This window comes from Hordeum vulgare, chromosome 1H, assembly GCF_904849725.1.
Source record: "Hordeum vulgare subsp. vulgare chromosome 1H, MorexV3_pseudomolecules_assembly, whole genome shotgun sequence".
NCBI classification, from domain to species: Eukaryota; Viridiplantae; Streptophyta; class Magnoliopsida; order Poales; family Poaceae; genus Hordeum; species Hordeum vulgare.
In genome coordinates this window covers 509993156-510016665 of record NC_058518.1, presented here as the reverse complement: position 1 = coordinate 510016665, position 23510 = coordinate 509993156, and the positions used below count along the sequence as shown (strand labels likewise).

Genomic DNA, 23510 nt, shown 5'->3' with positions numbered 1-23510 from the left:
AAACCGGTCAAACATAAAAAGAATTTGATCCAATCAAATACTCCCTCCGTTCCTAAATATAAGACATTTTAGAGATTGCACTACAAACTACATATGGATGTACATAGACATATTTTAGAGTATAGATTCACTCATTTTGCTCCGTATGTAGTCTTATAGTGAAATCCGTAAAAGGTTTTATATTTTGAAACGGAGGGAGTACCTCGTATCATCTCTGTATGAGGCTGCCTGCAAACCACCGCATTAAGGACAAATATAGGAAAAATACGAATACTATGTTGTCGGTATCTTCAAACTAATGAAACTACTACATATACTATGTTGTCGGCGTTCCCATGAACTGGTCTTGTGTTCGCCCATTTTGATTCGTTATCTTCAACTTTGTCTCTTTTCATGGAGCAAGGCATGAGTCCAAAAATGTCTTTACACTAAAAACTCATATAGGAAGGAGATAGAAAGGAAACACATGAAGCTTTGGAGATTGGTCAGGTCGAAATTCAAAATTCAACCATTAAGGGTATCTTCAAAGCGGACCCTCAAATGGTCCGTAAGTTCGGACACACTTGGCCATCCAATGCCGTCCCGTATCTGCCCTTGGATCAGTCAGGTAGTACAAAATCCCGTAAACTACAGGTAAGCCAGAGGGGCTTTGTAGGAGTCAGGATATCCGTCACGTAGGACTTCGACACCTCCGGCACACCCAAAACCATACTCGGATCCTCCCTTGCCGCCTTCGTTGTCGTATCGCTCGACTGCCCGCCAAGTCTGTTCCTGACCTACGTGGCTTGCCGCCGTTCACGTAGGACTTGCCGCCGTTCCACAACTCCTGTCAGTCCACCGCCCTGGTACCATATGCCCATACGGATGCTACTATGGGGGTGATCACGCTCGATAAGTGTTCGGTGAAATGTGTTGGGGAACGTTGCATGGGAAACAAAAAATTTTCTACGAACACATCTATGGAGATGCATAGCAATGAGATGGGAGAGTGTATACGTACCCTCATAGACCGTTAAGCGAAAGCGTATATTACACGGTTGATGTATTCGTACTCTTCACGATGCAATCGCGATCCAGCACCGAACAGACGACACTTCCGCGTTCAACACAAGTGTGGCTCGATGACGTCTCCACCTCCTTGATCCAGCAAGCGAGGGCGGATAAGTAGATGGGATCTCGACCAACACGACAACATGATGGAGATGGTGGTGGAGCAGTGCCAGAAGGGCTTCCGCCAAGCGCCTCCGGAACTACGAACGAAAAAGAACGGGAGAGACGGGAGGGAGAGGGTTGCCTCAAGGAAGAGGACTTGATGTGTTCAACCCTCCCCTTCCCTCCACTATTCATAGGAGGCAAGGTGCAAAGGGGGGAGGGCACAACCTTGACCCCTCCTTGAAGGGAGGGGTGTGGCGCCCTAGGGGAGGAGGGGTGCCTTCCCCCTTAGGGATTCTTCCTTACGAGCCGCATGGGCCCTTGGGGGTTGTCCCAACAAGGCTAGGGCACCCCCTACAGCCCATGTTGGCCTAAGGGGCATGGTGAAACCCTCCATGGACATTCGGACCCCTCCAAAATCCTCCAAAACCTTCCATAAGCTTCCCGGTACAATACTGACAAAAATCAAAAAAACAAATCGGTAGCCAAAATATGACTTCCCATATGTAAATCTTTACCTCCACGCCATTCTGGAGCTCCTCGTGATGTCCAAGATCTCATCCGAGACTCCAAACAACATTTGTACACCAACATACATATCGCAGTACTATCCTAGCATCATCAAAGATTAAGTGTGCAGACCCTACGAATTCGAGAATCATGTAGATATGATCGAGACACCCCTCCAGTCAACAACCAATAGCGGGACCTGGATGACCATATTGATTCCTACATATTTCATGAAGATCTTTATCGTTCAAACCACGATGTCAAGGATTCAATCAATCCCGTATGAAGTTCCCTTTGTCCGTCAGTATGTTACTTGTCCGAGATTCGATCATCGGTATCTCCATACCTAGTTCAATCTCGTTATCGGCAAGTCTCTTTACTCGTTCCATAATGCAAGATCCCGTGATGAACTCATTAGTCACATTGCTTGCAAGCTTCTTGTGATGCTGCATTACCGAGAGGGCTCGGAGATACCACTTCGTCATACGGAGTGATAAATCCCAGTCTCGATTCACGCCAACCCAACAGACACCCTCAAAGATACCTTAGAGCACCTTTATGATCACCCAACTATGAAGTAACGTTTGATAGCACACAAGGTATTCCTCCGGTGTCAGGGAGTTGCATGATCTTATGGTCTTAGGAACAAATACTTGGCATGAAGAAAGCAGTAGCAATAAACTAAGCGATACGATCAAATGCTAGGCTTATAGTTGGGTCATGTCCATCACACCCTTCTTCTAATGATGTGATCGTGTTATCAAATGACAACTCATGTCTATGGTTAGGAAACCTTGACCATCTTTGATCAACGAGCTAGTCTAGTAGAGGCTCACTAGGGACACAATGTTGTTTATATATCCATACATATATTTAAGTTTTCATTCAATACAATTCTAGCATGGATAATAAATATTTATCATGAACAGGAAAATATGATAATAATCAATTTATTATTGCCTTTAGGGCATATTTCCAACAGTCTCCCACTTGCACTAGAGTCAATAATCTAGTCTACATCGCCATGTGATTAGCACCCAATGAGTTCTGGGGTTTGATCATATTTTTTCTTGTGAGAGAGGTTTTAGTCAACGTGTCTGCAACATTCAGATGCATATGTACTTTGCAAATCTTTGTGTCATACTGTAGATGCTGCTATCGCGCTCCACTTGGAGCTATTCCAAATGACTGTTCCACTATACGTATCCGGTTTGCTACACACAGTAATCTGGATCGGTGTTAAAGCTTGCATCGACGTAACCCTTTACGACAAACTCTTTATCACCTCCATAACCAAGAAACATTTCCTTAGTCCTCTTTAGGTACCTAAGGATAATTTTGACCGCTGTCTGGTGATCCACTCCTCGATCACTCTTGTACTCGCTTGCCGGACTCATGGCAAGGCACACATCAGGTGCGGTGCACAACATAGCATACAATATAGAGCATATGACTAATGCATAGGGGATGACCTTCATCCTTTCTCTTTATTCTGTCATGGTCGAAACCTTGAGTCTTACTCAACTTCACACCTTATAATATAGGCAAGAACTCCTTCTTTGACCGATTCATTTTGAACTCCTTCAAAATCTCATCAAGGTATGTGCTCTGTGAAAGTCTTATTAGGCGCCTTCATCTATCTATATAGATCTTAATGCCCAATATGTAAGCAGTTTTACCCAGGTCCTCCTTTGAAAAACTCCTTTCAAACAACCCTATACCCTTTCTAGAAATTCTACATCATTTCCAATTAATAATATGCCATCCACATATACTTACCAGAAATGATATAGAGCTCCCATTCACTTTCTTTTAAATACAAGTTTCTTCATAAACTTTGTATAAACCCAAAAGCTTTGATCACCTTATCAAAGCATATATTCCAACTCTGAGATGCTTGCACCAGTTCATAGAAGGATCGCTGGAGCTTGCATACCCTTTTAGCATCCTTAGAATCGAATTTTTTTTCGACTGTATCACATACAACATTTCCTTAAGGAAACAGTCAAGGAAACACTACTTTGACATCTATCTGCGAGATTTCATAATCAAAAAAATGAAGCAACTGCTAAGATAATCCCAACAGACTTAGGATCGCTAGGTGAGAAAGTCTCGTCGTAGTCAACTCCTTGAACTTGTTGGAAACCTCTTTGCGATAAGTCGAGCTTCATAGATATTGACATTACGATCAACGTCTGTCTTCTTAAAGATCCATTTACCCTCAACGATATGTCGGTCACCGGGCAAGTCTACCAAAGTACATATTTGGTTATCATACATGGATCCTACATCGTATTACATGGCCTCTAGCCATTTGTCAGAATCCGGGCCCATCATCGTTTCCTCATAGTTCGTAGGTTTATCGTTGTCTAACAGCATGCCTTACAAGATAGGATCACTGTACCACTTGGGCCAGTACGTGTCCTTGTCGACGTACGAGGTTCGGTAGTAACTTGATCCGAAGTTGCATGATCATCATCATTAGCTTTTTCTTCAATTTGTGTATGCATCACACGAACACCTTTTTGCGTTGTGCTACTTTCGAATGTGAGTGAAGGTTTGATAACCTCATCAAATTCTACTTTCCTCCTAGTCACTTCTTTTGAGAGAACCTCCTTCTCTAGAAAGGATCTATTCCTGGCAATAAAGACCTTGCCTTCGGATTTGTGATAGAAGGTATACCCAACTGTTGATTTAGGGTATCACTTTTCCGCTTTGGGTTCGAGCTTATTAGACATAAGTGTCGCATCCCCAAACTCTAAGGAAACAACTACCGAGACTTCTTGCCAAACCATAATTCATACAGTGTCGTCTCAACGGATTTAGATGGTGTCCTATTTAAAGTAATTGTATTTTTCTCTGATGCATAAACCCAAAATGATAGAGGCAAATCAATAAGAGATATTATAGAATGGACCATATCCAATAAAGTACGGTTACGACGTTCAGACACATCATTACACTAGGGTGTTCCAGGTGGAGTGAGTTGTGAAACAATCTCCATATTGTCTTAACTGCATACCAAACTCATAACTCAAATATTCACCTCCACGATTATATCATCGATATTTGATCTTCTTATCAGGATGATCTTCACCTTCACTCTGAAATTGGTTGAACTTTTCAAAACTTCAGACGTGTGTTTTATCAAGTGAATATACCCTTATCTACTTAAATCATCCGTGAAGGTAAAGAAATAATGATATCCATCGCGTGCTTCAACACTCGTTGGAATGCCAGGCGAGGTCCAGGCTCCGCAGCCAAACTCGAGCTGCCCATTCATGATAGGTGTGGGAAGACGAGTAGCGAGGGGGTGGAGGGGGGGAGGGGGGAGGGGGAGGAGTGGAGAAATAGGAGGAGGTGGCGACGGGGATGGAGCACTCGCCGGCGGCAACCCTCGTTGTGGCTCCGGTGATGCTATGTGCCGTCTTTCGTTCGCTTTATTTTTTTAGGATAGAGAAGAGAGAGGGCGTGGATACGTGATGCTTTATTGATTGTTATCCGGATGTCCGGACTCCGCAAAACTTCACAGTTTTTTTTAAATACCAGATTTCGTAGGTCAAACAGCTTCGCGGACATATAGGGGTTTCCGTTGAAATACAGGAGGTTTGGGAGTCCTCTTTGAAGATACCACTTCATGATGCCACGGTCGGATAGGAATGAACAAAGAATAATTATTTTGTCTAATGCTCCTCTTCCTTAAAATTTTGAAAATCTCACTTCCAAAGTTGCGCACACTAGGCCATACATTCTTATTACATGTAGATGACAATAAAGTTCTAGAAATGTACTCCCTCCGTTCCTAAATATAAGTCTTTAAAGAGGTTTCATTAGTGGACTATATACGGATGTATATAGACATACTTTAGAGTGTAGATTCACTCATTTTGCTCCGTATGTAGACTCCTAGTGAATTATCTTTAAAGACTTATATTTAGGAACGGAGGGAGTAACTGAGAACTATGTACACTTCTGACAAACTTAGATATAACCATTAACTTTACAAACCCAACAGTTAATTCCCACAATCATATCACATTGCTCGAGGTTATTGCCGCCAATCGCCGCTGTGTGCAGCAAAATTGGCAAATTGTGATATTTAAACAAACAGAGAGAAAGCGTTATGTACAAATGAGTTTGTACTCATCAATCTAAGCCAGATGTGCGTGCATTCCCTGAACACAACGTGTTGTGGCACCATCTAACGCCATTATTCTCTTCCATGCATGTGAGTCATCGGACCCTCACCGAGTCGTCGTTGCTCGTCCTAGCATTGGAGTCGGAGTCGTCAGAGTAGACGCCATGCTTGGAATTTGAACTGAAATTGGGGATGGAGAGAACGAGCTCCTTGATATCGGAGCCGGACGTCTGAAGGTGCGTGAGAATCTTGCTGAATTTAGGTCTCTGCTTTGTGATGGCGATGGAGACGTCGTTGGGGAAGAGGTCTCCGCAAACAAAGGCATGGTACATGGTGGTGGCCAGCATTGCGATGACGGTCATGACGGCAATCCCTGAAAGGCCCAGTGCCATTGCCCGCGTCACCAAGTTGTCCACCTCTGATGCATACAATACCGTCGCCAGGGCCACACTCGTCATCGGGAATGTGTACGCCCACCATGCCAGCGAGAACCTAAACCCTCGGAAGAGGTTGATCCGTGCCACGAGTGACATGAAGAGGAAGAGCGAGATGTAGTAAAGGAGCTTGGCACCATCGTTGAACTCACCGGAGATCCTTGTCCAGGCCATGGATGCGACGCTAGGCGCGGCGACAAAAAGAAAGAAGACCGGGTGGAGATCCTTGGGGAGTTGTACATTGGTGGGGAGCCGTTGATAGAGGGTGACGAAGAGCACAATGTAGTGGGCCAACCCGACGGCAAAGAAGAAGATTGGCAGCTCCCTGAGGCCCATCCTGGCGCCGAGTAGAGCGCCGACGAAGTTGCCAACGATGGCAAGGTGGTTGGATGGGTTGGCCACCCTGGAGAGGCGCCGCTCGCCACTGGACATCCACTGGCCATAGATCTTGAGGTCGAGCCAGAGGATTGGCGCCATGAGAACGTACCAGACGACATGGTGGATCTTCCACACCGGATGCGGCACGCCCTTGACAAGGAATAGGCAGACGATCCAGGGCGCGAAGAAGAAGTTGACGCGCACAGGATGGTGAAACTCGCGGCGGACGGCCTCGAAGTAGAAGACGACCTTGAGGAGGTAGGTGATGGAGACGATGCCGGTGAGGGCGACGGAGACCCACCAGAGGACGTGGTTGACGGCAGGGTGTACGTGGAGGAATGCCGTGGAGGGCTCCGACTGAAGCGTCTTCCATAGCATCGCCTGGCTGCTCACGCCAAGGCACATCCCAAATGCGGTAATCGGGAATCGGAGAAGGAACGGCCATGGCTTGTCCTTGGGCAGCACCGCCACCTCTGTTGACTGCATGTCCACAGTTTAGTTAGAGACCTCGTCCTTGGTTTTATCGTAAGGGGTGTGAATGTTTGGTACATACACGAAGGGTGTCGAACTCGGGTCCTTCGAGGGCGGCGAAGTAGCGGTCGGCGGTGGGGACGTCGGTGTCCTCCTCCAAGAGCTTGGACACTGCACCGTGCTCGACGTCGGTCCCCGTCGGGTCCTGAGGCAGGCCACGGAGGTTGGAGATCTGGCGGTTGAGCCGGCCGGAGAAGGTCCTGAACTGGTCGAATTGGCGGTCCAGCTCGCGCGTGCTGTTGCTCCGCGGCCCCTCTCCGGCACTTTCGATCACCACCGACGCCTGCGGGTGCTTCAGGAGCTGCGGCACGACGGGATGGCGACCCTCGGCCTCTGACTCGCTTGGCAGCACCGGAGTGGCGTGCACCTCGGCGATGCTGGCGTGGGCGGACGGCAGCATGCGGTGTCGCGCCTGCGCGAGGTGGAGCCCGGACGGCGAGCCCGGCATGCTGAAGGAGACGGACAACGGCGTGTTCCCCCGCGTAGGCTCGCCGTGAACCGCCACGGCGGCATCCTTCGTCATGCCGCCGCTAGTGCCGGTCCGTATTCTGCTGATGCCGGTCTCCCTGCACGCCATGGCAACAAGCCAACAAGCCGTGTGGTAAACCCAACTCTGGCAGGAGGGGTAGTCAGTTCGTCGTGGATACATGTACATCACCGTGGCCACCTTATATACACACATGGCGAGCAGTCCTTTGACGGTGAAACTGCTTCTCTGGTTAGCTACTCGTAATTACGTTTTAACTTCAGATAACCTGTTAAGAATAGGGAGGAATTGTAAAGAAGGTATATGTGTATACTTTGTTGTGATCTGATAGAGACCTTTTTCCAGTTGGCAAAGATTTCATTTGATTGATTGACCAATATAATGTTGCTTCAATCTTGAGTTTTGAAGCTGGAAAATGACAAGTGTAGATTTGTCTTGAGAAGATTTTTCAGGATATTATGGTTTTGTTGGTACTTGTACACATATAATAAAAGAAGGGCATTCGATTTAAATGGTTAATTCCATTTGGTTTATTCATAATTTATGAATTCCAGTTTCCGTTAAATTGCCACCGAAATAATCATGAAGAAAATAGCCCTCCAACATGATTATCCCAAATTATTTGTTTGGTTTGTTGGTTAACGGGAAAACCCAAGTACGTGTGCACCATTCACCACGACTTGCCGTTAGTTGTACAAACATAGCTGGAAACCTTAACACCAATGAGTGGTGGAAATTAATCAGGGGACATCTTGCATCACGTTGTAACAAAGTCTTACACGTCATAAGCAGCTTTCATTTCATATACATTTTATTTAGAACAGGAATTAATTAATGAAGAGCACATGTGAGCCATATGTTAATTAGCTCCACGATCACTACCCTTTCTTAAATAGAGATCCTATATGCCAACTTGCTTGAAGAATTAATAAACCAGCTAGCAATTTTGACTAAAAAAGTGGCTGCATTGCAACTAATCAAACAAATATTAGCATATCTTAAGCAGATCAAATCATGCACTCGCCGGATTGGTGCCCAGTCAGATTATTTCAGAGACACCGATTTCAGGCCTATCGTTTTTGCAATGCGATCTATAAAGTACTCCCTTCGTTTCTAAATATAAGTCTTTCTAGAGATTTCACTAGTGAACTACATACGAATGTACATAGACATACTTTACAATGTATGTTCATTCATTTTGCTCCGTATGTAGATCATTAGTGAAATTTATTAAAAGACTTATATTTAGAAACGGAGGAAGTAATAGCTAAATGTTTGGCTAATAGATTGACAACCATTCTTGATGTTCTTGTGCCCTAGGAGCATAGCGTGTTTGCACCGGACTGGGTATTTCTGGAGCGAGTCATACAACAGTTGGGTTTTTCTCATCAATTGATGAATACTATAAGATAAGTGTGACTCGAGGAATTAGCAACGCTTTTCTCATATTTGAAACTAAAAGAGAAAATATAGAGAACCACGTTTTCAAATCCATTGCTAATGGGATTAACTTTTGCTGGCATATTCTGCCTGCTGTTAACACTGCTGGTGGCATCCTTGTGGGCCTTCGAAATGATGTCTTTGAAATCATTGGCTTTATTAATATTTTTTTTGTATGATAGTTACTGTTAAGAATAAAGATGATGGTTTCTTATGGCATTTTATAGCGATTTACGGTAGTGCATACAGTGAGCACAAAGTTGAATTCATTGCTGAGGTGCATGATGACATGCATCAGGTATCATATCACGTACTCCTTGGTGGTGACTTTAATCTACTCCCTCCGTTCCTCAATATAAGTCTTTAAAGAGGTTTTATTAGTGAACTACATACGGATGTATATAGACATACTTTATATTGTAGATTCACTCATTTTGCACTCATTTTGCTCCGTATGTAGACTTCTAGTGAAATATCTTAAAAGACTTATATTTAGGAACGGAGGAAGTAGTTAGGTATGTTACTGACAAGAACAATGGGTTGATTAATAACCAGTTCTCTTATCTGTTCAATGATTGGATTAATAAATGGGGACTCATGGAAATTAAAATTGCTAATAGGAGCTATACTTGGAGTAACAACCAGGATGACCCTATTTTGCCGATGATAGATCGTGTGTTTGTATCCACATCCTGGGATGCTCACTTCCCTTTATCTGTCCTGTCTGCTCTCCCACGTGTTGGGAGCGATCATACCCCTCTCCTTTTGGATACTAAATCTAGGAGGGTTACCTCCCCTAAACCATTTCGTTTTGAGAAATGGTGGCTGGACCAACCCGATTTCAGAGAGTTGGTTCGCAGGACTTGGGCAAATAAGTCCTGCCTTGATGTGGCAATTGATAGCTGGTTGAACAAAACTAGAATTTTACGAAAAAAGATTAAGGGTTGGAGTGTCAATTTAGAGGCTCCTTTGAAGAAGAAGAAAAAAGATCTTCTCCAAGAATTTGACATCCTGGATGTCTTCTCGGAATCTAACAGATTAGATGACGCATATAGGAATTGGATGGAGGAGATTAAGAAAGAATTAGATGAAATTTGGAAAAAAGAAGAAACTGCCTTGTGGCAGCGTTCCACAGATAGGAGGATCAAAGATGGTGACAAAAACAATAAGTACTTTCATGCCTTAGCTAACCACCGTCATAGGAAAAACCATTTATATGAGTTGAATAGTGAAAATGGCCCTGTTCATTCTACCAAAGAGATGTTGGAGGTTGCTACATCTTTCTATAAAAAGCTCTTTGATTATGAACAAAAGCATAATATAAGTCTGGGTCCTTCCTTTTGGAAGGAGGATGAATTAGTGACTCACGAGGAAAACGAATCCTTACAAAAAAAAAACTTTCTGTGGAGGAAATTAAAGATGCCATTTTCAGCTCCTATGCACATGGTGCTCCGGGCCCTGATGGCCTCTCGTTTCTGTTCTACGAGTCTTTCTGGGATCTGATCAGAAATGATTTCATGGCCATGGTAAGAGATTATGAAAAAGGAAAGATTGACATTTATAAGTTGAACTTTGCCATAATTTTGTTAATTCCTAAAGAGGTAGATGCCAAGGACATGAAGAAATTTACACCTATTAGTCTTGGGAACTGTGCAGTTAAAATTCTCACCAAAGCTATGACTTCCAGGTTATCTCCCATTGGAGATAGATTCATCTCTTCCAATCAAACTGCTTTTATCAAAGGGCGATTTATCCTCGAGAGTGTGGTGTTAGGACATGGAGTGATTCATGAAATTAAGCGCTCCAAAACTCAGGGGCTTGTGCTCAAACTAGATTATGAAAAAGCATATGATAGAGTGAGCTGGGAGTTTCTTTTTGAAATGCTAAAATCTAGGGGATTTGGTCCCAAGTGGATTTCCTGGATTAAAAGTGTGATTCGTAGAAGTACTTTTAGTGTCCGCATTAATGATGTGACTTGTCCCTACTTTTTTGGTGGTAAAGGCCTCAAGCAAGGGGACCCTATCTCTCCCCTTCTCTTTAATCTGTTCGCAGATGTTTTTTCTAAAATGCTAGTTAAAGTTTCCCAACAAAACTTGATCTCAGGGCTTCTGCCTCATGTCTTTAAAGGGGGTATTACTAGCCTACAGTATGCTGATGATACCTTGTTGTTCTTAGCAAATTCTTGTGACAAGGCCAAAAAATTTAAATGGATCCTTTCTTGCTTTGAAAATTTGTCCGGGATGAAAATCAACTTTCATAAAAGTAATCTACTGACTATTAACATTGAGGAAGAGATGACTAAAACGTTTGCCCAAATCTTTAGTTGCAAAATTGGTTCCTTCCCCATTAAGTATTTGGGAGTGCCTCTGCACTATGACAAGCTACGTAGGGAAGACCTTCAGCTAATTATTGATAGGATTATTAGTTGCATTTCTGGATGGTTGGGTAAGCATCTTACTCATAGAGGTAAACTGATTCTTTTATGTGCCTCCATTGTTAGTATCCCTGCTTACCTTATGGCGGTTATCAAATTCCCCAAACGGGCAATAGATGCTATTAATTCACAGATGGCCCACTTTTTCTGGGGGAATATGGGGGACCAACATAAGTATCATTTGGCCAATTGGGGACTGATCTCCAGGAAGAAATCCTTTGGAGGGATGGGGATTCCCAACCTAAAGGAATTCAATATGGCCCTCCTAGCCTCATGGGGTAAGAGGTTTGCTGATACCCAAAAGAAAGACTGGAAAGAAGTCATCTCATTCAAATATAACACTGAATCTCCCAATGTTTTTTGGGCTAAAGCTGATAATGGTTCTTCGTTCTGGAAGAGCGTTACCTAGGCATTAAATGCCTCTAGGAACTTTTATAAGTGGAATACCGGTAATGGTAAAAACATTAAATTCTGGCATGACTTATGGGTTGGGGGAGTGTTCCCTCAAGGTTCAATTATGGGATTTATTCTGTATTTGTAACCAACCTGACTGCACTATCTCTCAGGTGTGGGATGGAGTAAACCTTAAACTCTCATTTAGGAGATGTGTGGATAACAGGGGTCTGGATAAATGGAAACAGTTGCTGGAAATTATCCAGGCTGTTACTTTATCTGAGACCCCTGATACCCTCATTTGGATGTTGGAACCAAATGGGCTTTACTCTGTGAAGTCATTCTATAACACTGTTAATTTTGGGGGAGTGGCTTCTGCCATTGGTGATAAACTTTGGAAAGTACTATGCCCCCAAAATATCCACGTTTTCCTTTGATTGAGTGTTTATAATAAAATCTTAACCAGAGACAATCTAGCCAAGCGTAGGAATGTTGATGATCCTACATGTTTATTCTATGGTGAATTGGAATCTGTATACCATCTATTATTTGAGTGTGTGGTTGCTAAATGTGTCTCGAATCTATTTGATGAGTCTTTTCAACTACACAATATCTCTTGTTTTAATGATATTTGTGCCTTATGGCAATTTCATAAGAAAATGTCAGTCCAAAATATGATTGTTGCTGCCTCCTTGTGGAGTATTTGGAGACTGAGAAATGAGTTTTGTTTCCACGGTCGGTCTTGGAGAGGTATGATTGCGTTCTTGTATAACTACGAAGTTTTCTTCGGCAATGGGTTGTGCTCTGCGACGCCACTCAGGAAGGAGTGCTTTGGCAATTCATCGCTAAGCTGGACAAATTCCGGGGGGAGCTTCTTCGTATCGCCTGGAAATCTTCGCATGCCTCTGTCTGAGGCAATAAAACTTAGTTTCAGTGTTTTGCGTCTGTAATATATCCTGATGCTATTTTTGCTTTTGGAGTTCAGTAGTTCGTAATGGTTTCTGGGATTTGATGTTACTTGGTGTTTGCACTTTGGGCTGTAAAACTGATACTTTGTGGCTTCATTATCAATTAAATGGAGCAGGGGGAAACCCATTTTATTCAAAAAAGATAAGTGTGTCACCTCGGATATAGCAGGCCAATGAATATCTTCAGTAAAAGTTTGTGGTCAAGCTTCACGCATCTCACATCTTCTGTCCGCAAATGATACATTGTTATTTCTCCGTGCTAATAGTGTTGAGCCAAACCACATCAAAGTGGCCCTCCATAGATATGTTATAGTGCGGAGTGAGTGATACAACAGTTGGGTTTCTCTCATCAATTGGTGGATTGGATAAGAGTAGTGTGTCTTCTCTGTTATCGCAGGCCAATGAATGTCTTCAGTAAAAGTTTGTGCTCAAGCTCCATGCATCTCACATCTTCTGTTCGCAGACGATACATTGTTATCTTCCGTGCTAACGGTGTTGAGCCAAGCCATATCAAAGAGGCCCTCCATATATATTCGAGTGCTACTAGCGAGTTAATTATTCCAACCAAATGCTCCATTTTGTTTTGGCCATTGTGCAGTGAGGCCAACAAGAAGGATGTGATGCAAACACTTGAGATGGTCAATGCAAATTTAAAGAGAGGTGTCATAGTCTCCCCACCATAGATGAGCGCTTCTTGGAGGGGAAACTACAGGACTTGCAAGAATAACTAATGGTGCGCATCATCTAATGGGGCGAGTTGATGTGACAAGCAGGGAGGGAGGTCTTGATTAAGGATGTGGCGCACCCTCTTCTGATCTTTCTCATGAGTGTTTTTAGGTTTACCTCGAGTATGAGGTGGTCTCTCGCGTATGATCCGGAGATACTAGTGGGGTGCATCAAAAGGGATAAGAAAAACGCATTGGAATCCTTTGGTGAGCATGCTACTTGTTGAAATGGTGCATGGCGGGGCAACCTGTTACACCAATTCTTCCTAGTGTTTGATGGTCCAAGTAATCCTAAAGATCAAGATTTTTTTCGTGCTTGGGCAACGATGTCCTTGCGAGGGGACCCAAACGTACTAGTATCTTCACCGTATGTAGTGCATATGGGCTGGTGCTCGAGGACAAGCTTCGTCCCTCTTCAGTCGTGAGGAGGACACCATACATGCGACCTGTCATCTGGGCATTAGAAAAAATATGCATAACTAAATCTTAAAGTGTGGTCGGCGTTAACCTTATGAGCACTCATGGAATATCATGTCATGGTCACGCAGGAAAAATGAATTTGTGAATTCTCCTTTGTCTTGAAACTTTAAGAACCTCAGTTCTAAAGTTGTAACTACACTAGGACGTCCATTTAATTGATACACCTTTGGTAACTGTTCTTGCAATTTTCAGCTCCATAGAGTTACTTGAGGTGGGAATAAAGTTTAAGAAATGTAACAAAGATTTAGGTGTATTTCTGAAAAACGTGAGTATAACCACTAAATTTATAGGCTCAACCATTCCTTCGAGCAACTATATCACTATCATGGCAATGCAATTGCTCAAGGACATTGCTCATAATCTACAACGATGTGCAGTTATGTTCACAAAGATGAAAAAGAATGAAGAAAAATCATAGAGAACTCTATACTATTACTCATATTCAACATTAGCTAGTCATGCATCCATGCACCATCTTGTGCACCGACCATCTAACACTACTCTTCCGTGCCCGTGTTCCACCGGAGACTCTCCAACAACACTGCTTGTTGTAGAGTTGGAGCTAGAGTCATTAGAATATGTGCACTGCTTGGAATTACTAAACTTTGGGATGGAGAGAACGAGCTCATTGTCATAAGAGCTCGATGACCGGAAGTGCGCTAGTATCTTGCTGAACTTGGGCCTTCGTCGTGTGATAGCGATGGACAAGTCGTTGAGGAAGAGGTCCTTTCGCATGAAGGCATGGTACATGGTGGTGGCTAGCACACCGGTGTGACAACGACAGTTCCTGAAAACTCTGCCACCAGTGCCCGTGTCAACATGTGTATGCCAACCATGTCAAGGAGAACTTGCATCCCCTAAATAGGTAGATGTGCACTACTAGCGACACATAGAGGAATAGCTAGACGAAGTAAAGGAGCTTGGAACCATTGTTGAACTCGCCAGAGGTCCTCGTCCAGGCCATGGAAGCAACACTAGGTGCGGCGACGAAAAGGAAGAACACTGGGTGGAGCTCCTTGGGGAGTTGCACGTTGGTGGGGAGCTACCTATAGAGAGTGATGAAGAGCACGGTGTAATGGGCCGACCTGATGTCAAATAAGAAGATGTGCAGCCCCTGGAGGCCCATCCTAGCACCGAGCAACGCGCTGACAAATTTACCAACGACCGCAAGATGATTCGATGGGTTGGCTACCTTAGAAAGGCGTAGCTCTCCATTGGACATCCACTAGCCATAAATCTTGAGGTCAAGGCAGATGATGGGTGCCATTAGAAGGTACCAAACAACGTCGTGGATCCCAGACACCGGGTGTGGAACACCCTTGACAAGGAAGAGGCATGCGATCCATGGCACAAAGAAGAAGTTGAAATGCACTGAGTGATGAAACTCACGGCGGGCAGCTCGAAGTAGAAGACGACCTTTAGAAGGTAGGTGATGCACATGACAACTATGAGTGTGATAGAGATCCACTAGAGTGTTGGAGTTAACCTTTTTGTTTTAGTTTTCATCATATTTATTTATGAGTGTCATGCACGTTGTCCCGTCCAACCACTAGCTTGGCTGCGGGCATGTACTCACGAAGAGAAAAGATTATTTGCGTATATGCAAGTCAGCAGTGTGTGTTGTTGAGTTTGTTAGTATAGTTTGCGTGAGTCCGAACGGCCGAGTTGCATAGCAGAAAGAGATGAAGAAAGAAACGAGCATAATCAGTTGTGGCATACATCGGCTGTGTGAGCTGTTAATCATGTTCTGCAAAAAACATAGAGATGACTCAAGCTTGTACGTCTGAGTTAGTAGTCAATGTTAATTGAGTAATTACCACATCGGACAACCCGACCCCCCTCTCCTCTCCCGCGACAGTGTCGCCCCCGTGGGCGACCGACCGCGGCCAACCTCCCCTTCCTCTAGCCCCACCCTCTCCCTCTCCTCTCCGTCACCGCCGCTAGCACCCGCGGCCGACCTGGCCCTGGTTCACTGGTGGCGGCGGCACACTACCCTTCCCCTCCCGATGGTTCTCCGACGTGGGGCGGTGCTGCACCGGGGGGGGGGGGTGCTCCTAGGCTGCGACGTTCTAGGTGGCGACGGGGCTGCCTGACGCGGCATGGGCGGACGGCCGGGCGGCGACGTCGTCGTTGGCGGCGGGGTGAAGCTGCGACGCGATCTGGCGGCGACCTCCTGGCCCAGATCTTGGCCCTGCGGGGACCATCTGGGCCTAGGCAGGCCAACGACGGAGCGGGTTTGCGGTGGAACTTTTGGGAGTTGGGGAAGCTGCGACGAGCGGCTGGATGCTGGCGGTGCCGTTGCCAGCCCTCTGCAGCATGGCCAGCAGGGCTTAGCGGGCCTGTTTCGGGCTCGGCCGTGCCAGGGGTGGCCTGGTATGCCCTGCTGTCGTGTCCAGTTGGTAACTGCGGCGGCGCCGGAGGCGCGAGCCTCCCGCACATCGATGTTGGAGGTGGATTTCCTCTGGCTCGGTTTCGGTGTTGTTGCTTCATCCTTTGGCCCATCTCTCTGGTCTCCTTGGCCTCGTGTTGGTGTTCGCAGTGAGACTGCATGGATGGTGGCGCAAACCGTGCTGGCGCATGGGGTTAGGCGGCGGTTTGGCTGGTCGGCTCCGGTTGGGCGGTGGGGTTTGGAGTGCGGGAGAAATCCTTGCCGGTTCGTCCGGCTTCGATGCGGTGACATCGGCGGGTGCCACCATTCCTTCCTGGAGGGTGTCGGTGGTAGCCATTCCCTACCTCCTTTCACGTGCAGGGGGAAACCCTAGGACTCGTTCGGGCAGTAGCGTCATTGACGTCGCATTCCTTCTTGGAGGTGCTGCTTGGCACGCGGCGGATCGAAGCCTTGGGCTGTGGTGGTTTGTCTCCGGAAGGCACGGCTGTGGCGGATCTTCCGCTCTTTATCGAGCTAACGCTGTCAGCATTTGTTTTTTATTTTTGTTTTTTTGGGCTTGATGTGCCGCTCGGATGAGCAAAGATTTGTATATAACGTTGGTTGCTTTGTATATAAAGCGAAGAAAACCCTTCTCCGGTAATTACCGCATCAAGCCAATGTGTGTGGCTGGCCGTTGAGTGTGTGTGTGTGCATGCATGCCGAGGTGTGTGTGCGTGTGCATGATAGTAGTAGGGTTAATGACTATGTGAGTCCGGAAATTAGCAATGGTACACGGGTATTATGATGCCTATTTTCAAAAACCATATTTCTACAACGTAAAAAAACTGAAACTTTTCATAGACACACACAAACACGTATGTTATGTATCCGTAAAATTTTAAATGATTTTACTTTCACACGTGGCATACAAAAAAATGATAAATATATATTTTTAAATGAGTTTTTTTTTGTTATTGGGTCAAAAATTTGTTATTTTTGTATAACTTCCAAATTGTACTTTTTCAAAATGAAATTTCACTAATTCGTAATGAATACATAGAAGTTTCTACAGAATTGTTTTTGAATTTTTTTGAACCTTTTAAATATGTTTTTCCATTTTTTCAACAAAAGAGCACCAAGGTGCCCGAGCACCAAAACTTCACACTCATGTGAGTCTGGCTATTTAAGCCTATACATGTAATTCATTTCAGTGTGCGAGAAGAAAAAAAATAGAAAAGAAAAGGCACTACGCGCATGTGCCAAAGTGCCTGTATCTTTTTTTTTAACGGGCAAAGTCCCCGTATCTTCTTCCTTAAGATTGTGTACGTGAGTCTTCCTACTCCTCCTGGGTTGTTTCAACACAGAGGACGTGGTTGGCAGCCAGGAGCACGTGAAAGAACTTGGTGGAGGCTCCGACCAGAGGGTCTTCGACAACATGGCCTGACTACTTACAAACCTTGAATTTATAGACGAAAGTTTAATTAAATCTTAAACTCTCAATCCCTGAAATCAGCACATCAAATTTTATGATCCCAATCTATTTTAAGGATTTAGCCGGTATTTACAAATTGAGCCGGCCCATTGCGCAGACTCTCGTGCTGGTTTTTTTTTTCCATTCATTATACTTTGTTTTTTCACTTGTTTTATCTGTTTTTTCTTTCTTTGTTATACTTTTGGTTTCTTTTGTTTCTTTCTTGATTATCTTAATATTGTTTTCCTTCGTCGTATTGTTTCTTTCACACGGTAATATTTTTCCAAATACATGTTTTACATTTTTTACAATAATAAACATTTTATAAAACCACATGAACATGTTTTACCTTGTTACACGTTTTTAAAATTCTATAAAAAAATTCCAAATGCATGTCACGTATATTGTGTTAAGGGTATGTCACATTTCTTACATCACACAAACTTTTTTTACATTGCATACACTTCTTTCTGAAAATGTCACAAGCACATTTTTTGAAACTTGTGAACATTCTTGAAATGTTACACTTTTTTGAATGGATGAAACATTTTTTTAAATCACACGAATATTATATACATTTTGCATACATTTTCTAAGTGCCACATATATTTTTCTAAACTCGTAATAGTTTTTAGATGTCACAGACATTTCTTTGCACATTTGTTCAGGTTTCTCATTTTGTTCCCATTATTTTTTTGTTTGCACTTTAATTTTTTTGTTCCGGTTTAAAAAACTGCTTGTTTTTTCAAAATTGATTGTTTTTTAAAAGGTAGTCATTTTTTAATGTATACAGAATTTTCAAAAAGTGATCATACTTTCTAAAATGTGCGGATATTTCCAAAATTATTTATGTTTTCAATATTTGTTTTCCCCGATAAAATGTTTTCGGAGTTCAACACTTCGGTGTTTTCCAAAACACAAATAATTTACAAAATGGCAAAATGATTACTTGAAAATGTGTCACAGTTTTTTAATATCCGAATCATTATTCATACCATGTGAAAAATTGTTGGATTTCCGGACATTTTTTTCAAATATGATTTTTTTAAATAACGGACAGTTTTTAGGAAATGATAAAATAATTTCAAAATTCCAATTTTTTTTAAGAACACAAAAGGAAATTGAATTTGTGCAGAAAGAGAAAGCAGTAACATTTTTTAGAAATGAGCTAACATGTTTTAAAGTTCACGAATGCTTGTTATGTCACATTTCTTTGCATTCATGAAGTTCTTGTGTGTGACCTCGACTTTGACAGATGATGTGATGGATCGAACGAACATATCTCGTGTGTTGTGCTCTCCTGTGCTGAGCCGGCAAGTGGTGGATAGATTATTTTTGCTGAGTCTGTTTTACACTTGAATAATAGTATAGCTGTATTAATTTGACTATACTAATAGTAGTAACACTAGGAGTATGACTGATAAGATTGATGCAAAGAAATGTGGCCCAGCTCGTGCTCAAACGAATAAAACGTTTGGAAAAGAAAACTATAATCATATTTATTAGAGAATTATAGGTACATATTAGTTTTTTCAAGATAATGGAAGCTTTTGATTGTTCATGTACTACAGTTGACTAAAGTTGGTGTGCGTGGTGGGTGGTGGGTGGTGGGGATGTTGCGTATGCTCGTGCTCAAGTGTACCACACGGTCTTAATGAAAAATAAACTGACATGCTATACTCCTAGTGAATTGTATTATATGATTAATGGTACAAATATATTATGAAGGAACTGTAACTAGTATTAACGATCATAAGTAGAGTTCTCCTCCGTCCATGGCCTTCACAGCATTTCCTTTGATCGGTACATTATGCAATCGAGTTGTACACTGGTCGCTATTTTGATGGACTCCATCTACTGGCATTGTAATATATGCTCCCTGACCTTGTTATGCGTCTTCAACATACCTCATTCAAAAAATGCTCCGCGCATTAAAAGATTCGTTATTTGGGCGTCGGACAACTCCAACAAACGCTGAAAACAGTGGGCGCGTTAAAAAAATTTGGGTGCATGCTAAAAAACGCTATCGCGCGCATCATATTTGGTGCGCCGGCTTGCGCGCGCAGCAAACTCTGTGCTGCTGCCGATGGGGTCGCTAGATTGGGCTGGATTGGGCGTCCTACTAGCGCGCGTCTGTTGGAGATACTCCGGTCCCGCGCTTTAAAATTGCTATAATGACGCGTTAATTTTTTTTTATTAGGCCCGATATTTTTGTGCTGCTGTTGGAGATGCTTTTACTGTTCCTTGAAACTAGTAGAACCGTCCATTCATTCTAATCTACTCCCTCCGCTCATAAATATAAATCTTTTTAGAGATTTCACTATGAATTACGTACAAATGTATATAGACATATTTTAGAGGATGAATTCACTTATTTTACACCATATGTAGTTTATGATAAAATCTCTAGAAAGACTTATATTTAGGAACGAAGACAGCATTGGATAAAATTAACTAATACTCCAACTTAACTATCTTGGAGGACGGTCGCTGAAAATTAGGCAGTACCTAGGCACTAAGTGTAAAATCGTAATCTCTGGCTAGTAAATTCTAAATCTAATCCAAAAAAATGGGGGATGACAAGAAGGACACGGCTGCTCTGCCCACCTAAGAGCATGGTTAGAGCATGGTTAATAGTATAGCCAACTGCTGGTTATAAGCCATCTTATAGCTCATCTTACAGCTAGCTTGTACAATAGTTAATTATAAAAGAGTACTACTATTATCATATATGGCCCAGCTTTCATTCTCACAAAGCACCTAGGAGCACGTGCTAGAGCTGGCTCTTCACGAAGAGGCCGCTTCCTTTCTCTCTCCTCTTCTCTCTCATCCAACTCAGCAAAAATATAGTATTTTAATTCTTACAGCCTGCTGACTGTACCTTATTGTACTTGCTCTTAATAGTATAGCCAACTGCTGGTTATAAGACATTTTATAACTCATCTTATAGCTAGCTTGTACAATAAGTAGCTATAAAAGAGTACCACTTTTATCATATATGACCCATCTTTCATTCTCACAAAGCACCTAAGAGCACGTGCTAGAGCTGACTCTTCACGAAGAGCCCGCTTTCCTTCTCTCTCCTCTTCTCTCTCATCCAACTCAGCAAAAATATAATATTTTAATTCTTACATCCTGCTGATTGTAGTTTATTGTACTTGCTCTAACTGGGACGACGGCTGCTAGCCAGCGCTTTGATTTTGGCATAGGACGCGGCGTTCCTTAGCCGATCGGGGACGATGCTTAACTGATCCTTTATTGACTCCATCTACTTGCATTGTAACATATGCTTCCTGAACTTGTTATGCGGCTTCAACATACCTCATCCAGTCTAATGGATCTGCCCCCTTTTTTGCTAGCAAAATTTGATCGACTCAAGCAACCGATATTTCATGACCTTGGTTTGAGGAGTCATCTTACCTCATTCGGTCTAACGAGTCTACACTCCTTTTCTGCTAGCAAAATTTGATTGGCTCAAGCAACTGATATTTCATGATCCCTTTTACAACTTGAGCTTACCTCATTCAGTCTAATGGATCTACACCCCTTTCTGCTATAGAACTTTCACGACTCATACAACCAATATTTCGTGACTTTGTTGTGCGGCTTCAACTTATCTCATTCAGTCTAATGGGTCTACACCACTTTATGTAGCAAAATTTGATCGACTCAAGTAACCGATATTTCCTCACCTTGTTTTGCGGCTGCAACTTACCACATTTAATCAAATGGGCCGGGACCACACCCCTTTCTGCCAGCAAATTTTGATCGGCTCAAGCAATCGATATTTCCTGACCTTGTTCTGCGGCTACAACTTAACCCCTTTCTGCTAGCAAAATTCGATCACTCTTTTTGTGGCTTCAACTTACCCCATTCATTCTAATCAATCTAAACCCCTTCCTGCTATCAAAAGTTGATCGACTGATCAAACAACCTATATTTATTTCGTGACTTTGTTTTGCGGTTTCAGCTTACCTCGTTCGGTCTAATGGGTCTACACCTCTTTCTTCTAGCAAAAGTTGATCGGCTAAAGCAATCAAAAATCCGTGACCTTGTTTTGTGGCTTCAGGTTACCTCATTCAGTCAAATGTGCATACACACCTTTTTGCTGGCAAAATTCTATCGGCTCAAGCAACCGATATTTTGTGACCTTGTTTTCGGCTTCAACTTGCCCCGTTCAGCCTAATGGGTCTACACCCCTTTCTGCTAACAAATTTTGATCAGCCCATGCAAAACCAAAAGTGTCGGTACTTTGGTTGGTGGATGTCTGTCATAGAAAGAATAAGCCAAATCTTTTTTGTTTACTACAAGAAGGAACAGCCTTCATTTGTGAGCATCTACGTTTGTATTGTGTTTCCTGAAAACAAAACTGGTAAGGTAAGGGAGACCAAAAAGCAAAGAAAGTTGCTTGGCAAGAAGAGAGTTAGTTTTCCCAATCAACCTTAGTAAGTTGCCTTTGATAGCTACTCTACCTATTATTTATTTATTTTCTACTACTAGAAACGACTTAGCTAGAAGCTAGCTATCACCTAAAAAACGGTTAACCAGTAGCTATATGGTGTCACCAGGAATACTAAACTGTTCCCCGTATGTGCCTGTGAACCTGGCCTAGAACTAACCCTAATTACTACCTTTGGCCGTACGCACCTAACTGTGATGGTTACACTCACTGCTTGATTCCTTTCTAAAAAGGAATCGAAGGTACACACTTTTGCGTACTTGGAAACTGATGCTTTGGCAAGAAGGCATGGAGGAATCTATCTATTTGCACCGTGGTGCGTGCTACGAGGGTGTGCACCGGACGGCACTGCACTGCAGTTCTGTCAAAGTGTTGTGCCGCTGCCTCTGTTGACGTGCTAGAACAAAAGATCGGTCTCGGAGTGCATATGTTGTGTTGCCAACTCGTAAGAGCAAGTATCATAAGATGACGTAGATGGATTGTAAGATTAAAAATAATATATTTATGTTGCTTGCAAAAGAGAGAAGAGGAAACACTAGTGGAGAAAGGGGTATTAGAACCGATTGGTAAGGGCCTTTGGACCCGGATACACATCCGATGCTACGTATCCGGGACTAAAGGCTCCCCCCCCCCCTTAGCACCGGTCTCTTACAAACCGGTGCTAAAGGTCTCCACGTGGGTGCCGAAGAGTGCGCGCAGGCGGAGGACCTTTAGAACCGGTTGGTAACACCAACCAGTCCTAATGCTTTTTTTTTTCCTTTTCTTTTCAGGGTTTCCGATTCCGTATTTCGGTGTTTCCGTGTTCCGTATTTTCAGGGTTTCCGTTTACGTGTTTCCGGTTCCGTATTTCCGTTTACGTCTTTCCGATTCCGTATTTCCAATTCCGTGTTTCCGATTCCGTGTGTCCGTGTTCCGTTTTTTACGAACACGTAATCGGAAACACGTATCCGGAAACACCGATTCCGTGTTTGCGGTTAAGTGTTTCCGATTCCGTGTTTGCGGTTAAATGTTGATGCACCAAATAAAAGTACATATATACATGTAACACGAAGTACTCGACCGATTATCATTACATAATTTGAAGTTCGTTTCCTATAGCTGCATACTTGCATAGAGAAGGGAGCTGGCTATTGGTTCATAGG

General features: G+C 43.3%; 1 protein-coding gene and 1 pseudogene across 1 annotated transcript; both read right to left on the bottom strand.

Moving 5' to 3' along the window:
* Positions 1 to 5637: 5637 nt before the first annotated feature.
* On the bottom strand, positions 5638 to 7773 carry LOC123452069 (S-type anion channel SLAH2-like). Its single transcript, XM_045128647.1, has 2 exons — positions 7166 to 7773; positions 5638 to 7092 (listed from the first exon to the last, which is right to left on the bottom strand). The coding sequence occupies exons 1-2, from the start codon at positions 7718 to 7720 to the stop codon at positions 5896 to 5898; spliced, it is 1752 nt and encodes a 583-aa protein (XP_044984582.1). The 5' UTR covers positions 7721 to 7773; the 3' UTR covers positions 5638 to 5895.
* A 6753-nt stretch (positions 7774 to 14526) lies between these two features.
* Positions 14527 to 18020, bottom strand: LOC123402831 (annotated as a pseudogene).
* Between the last annotated feature and the right edge of the window lie 5490 nt (positions 18021 to 23510).

Coding starts and splice junctions, on each gene's coding strand:
- LOC123452069 (XM_045128647.1), bottom strand. CDS start 7,720: ATGGCGTGCAGGGAGACCGGCATCAGCAGAATACGGACCGGCACTAGC. Junction 7,093..7,165: donor CCGAGTTCGACACCCTTCGT/GTATGTACCAAA, acceptor GTGGACATGCAG/TCAACAGAGGTGGCGGTGCT.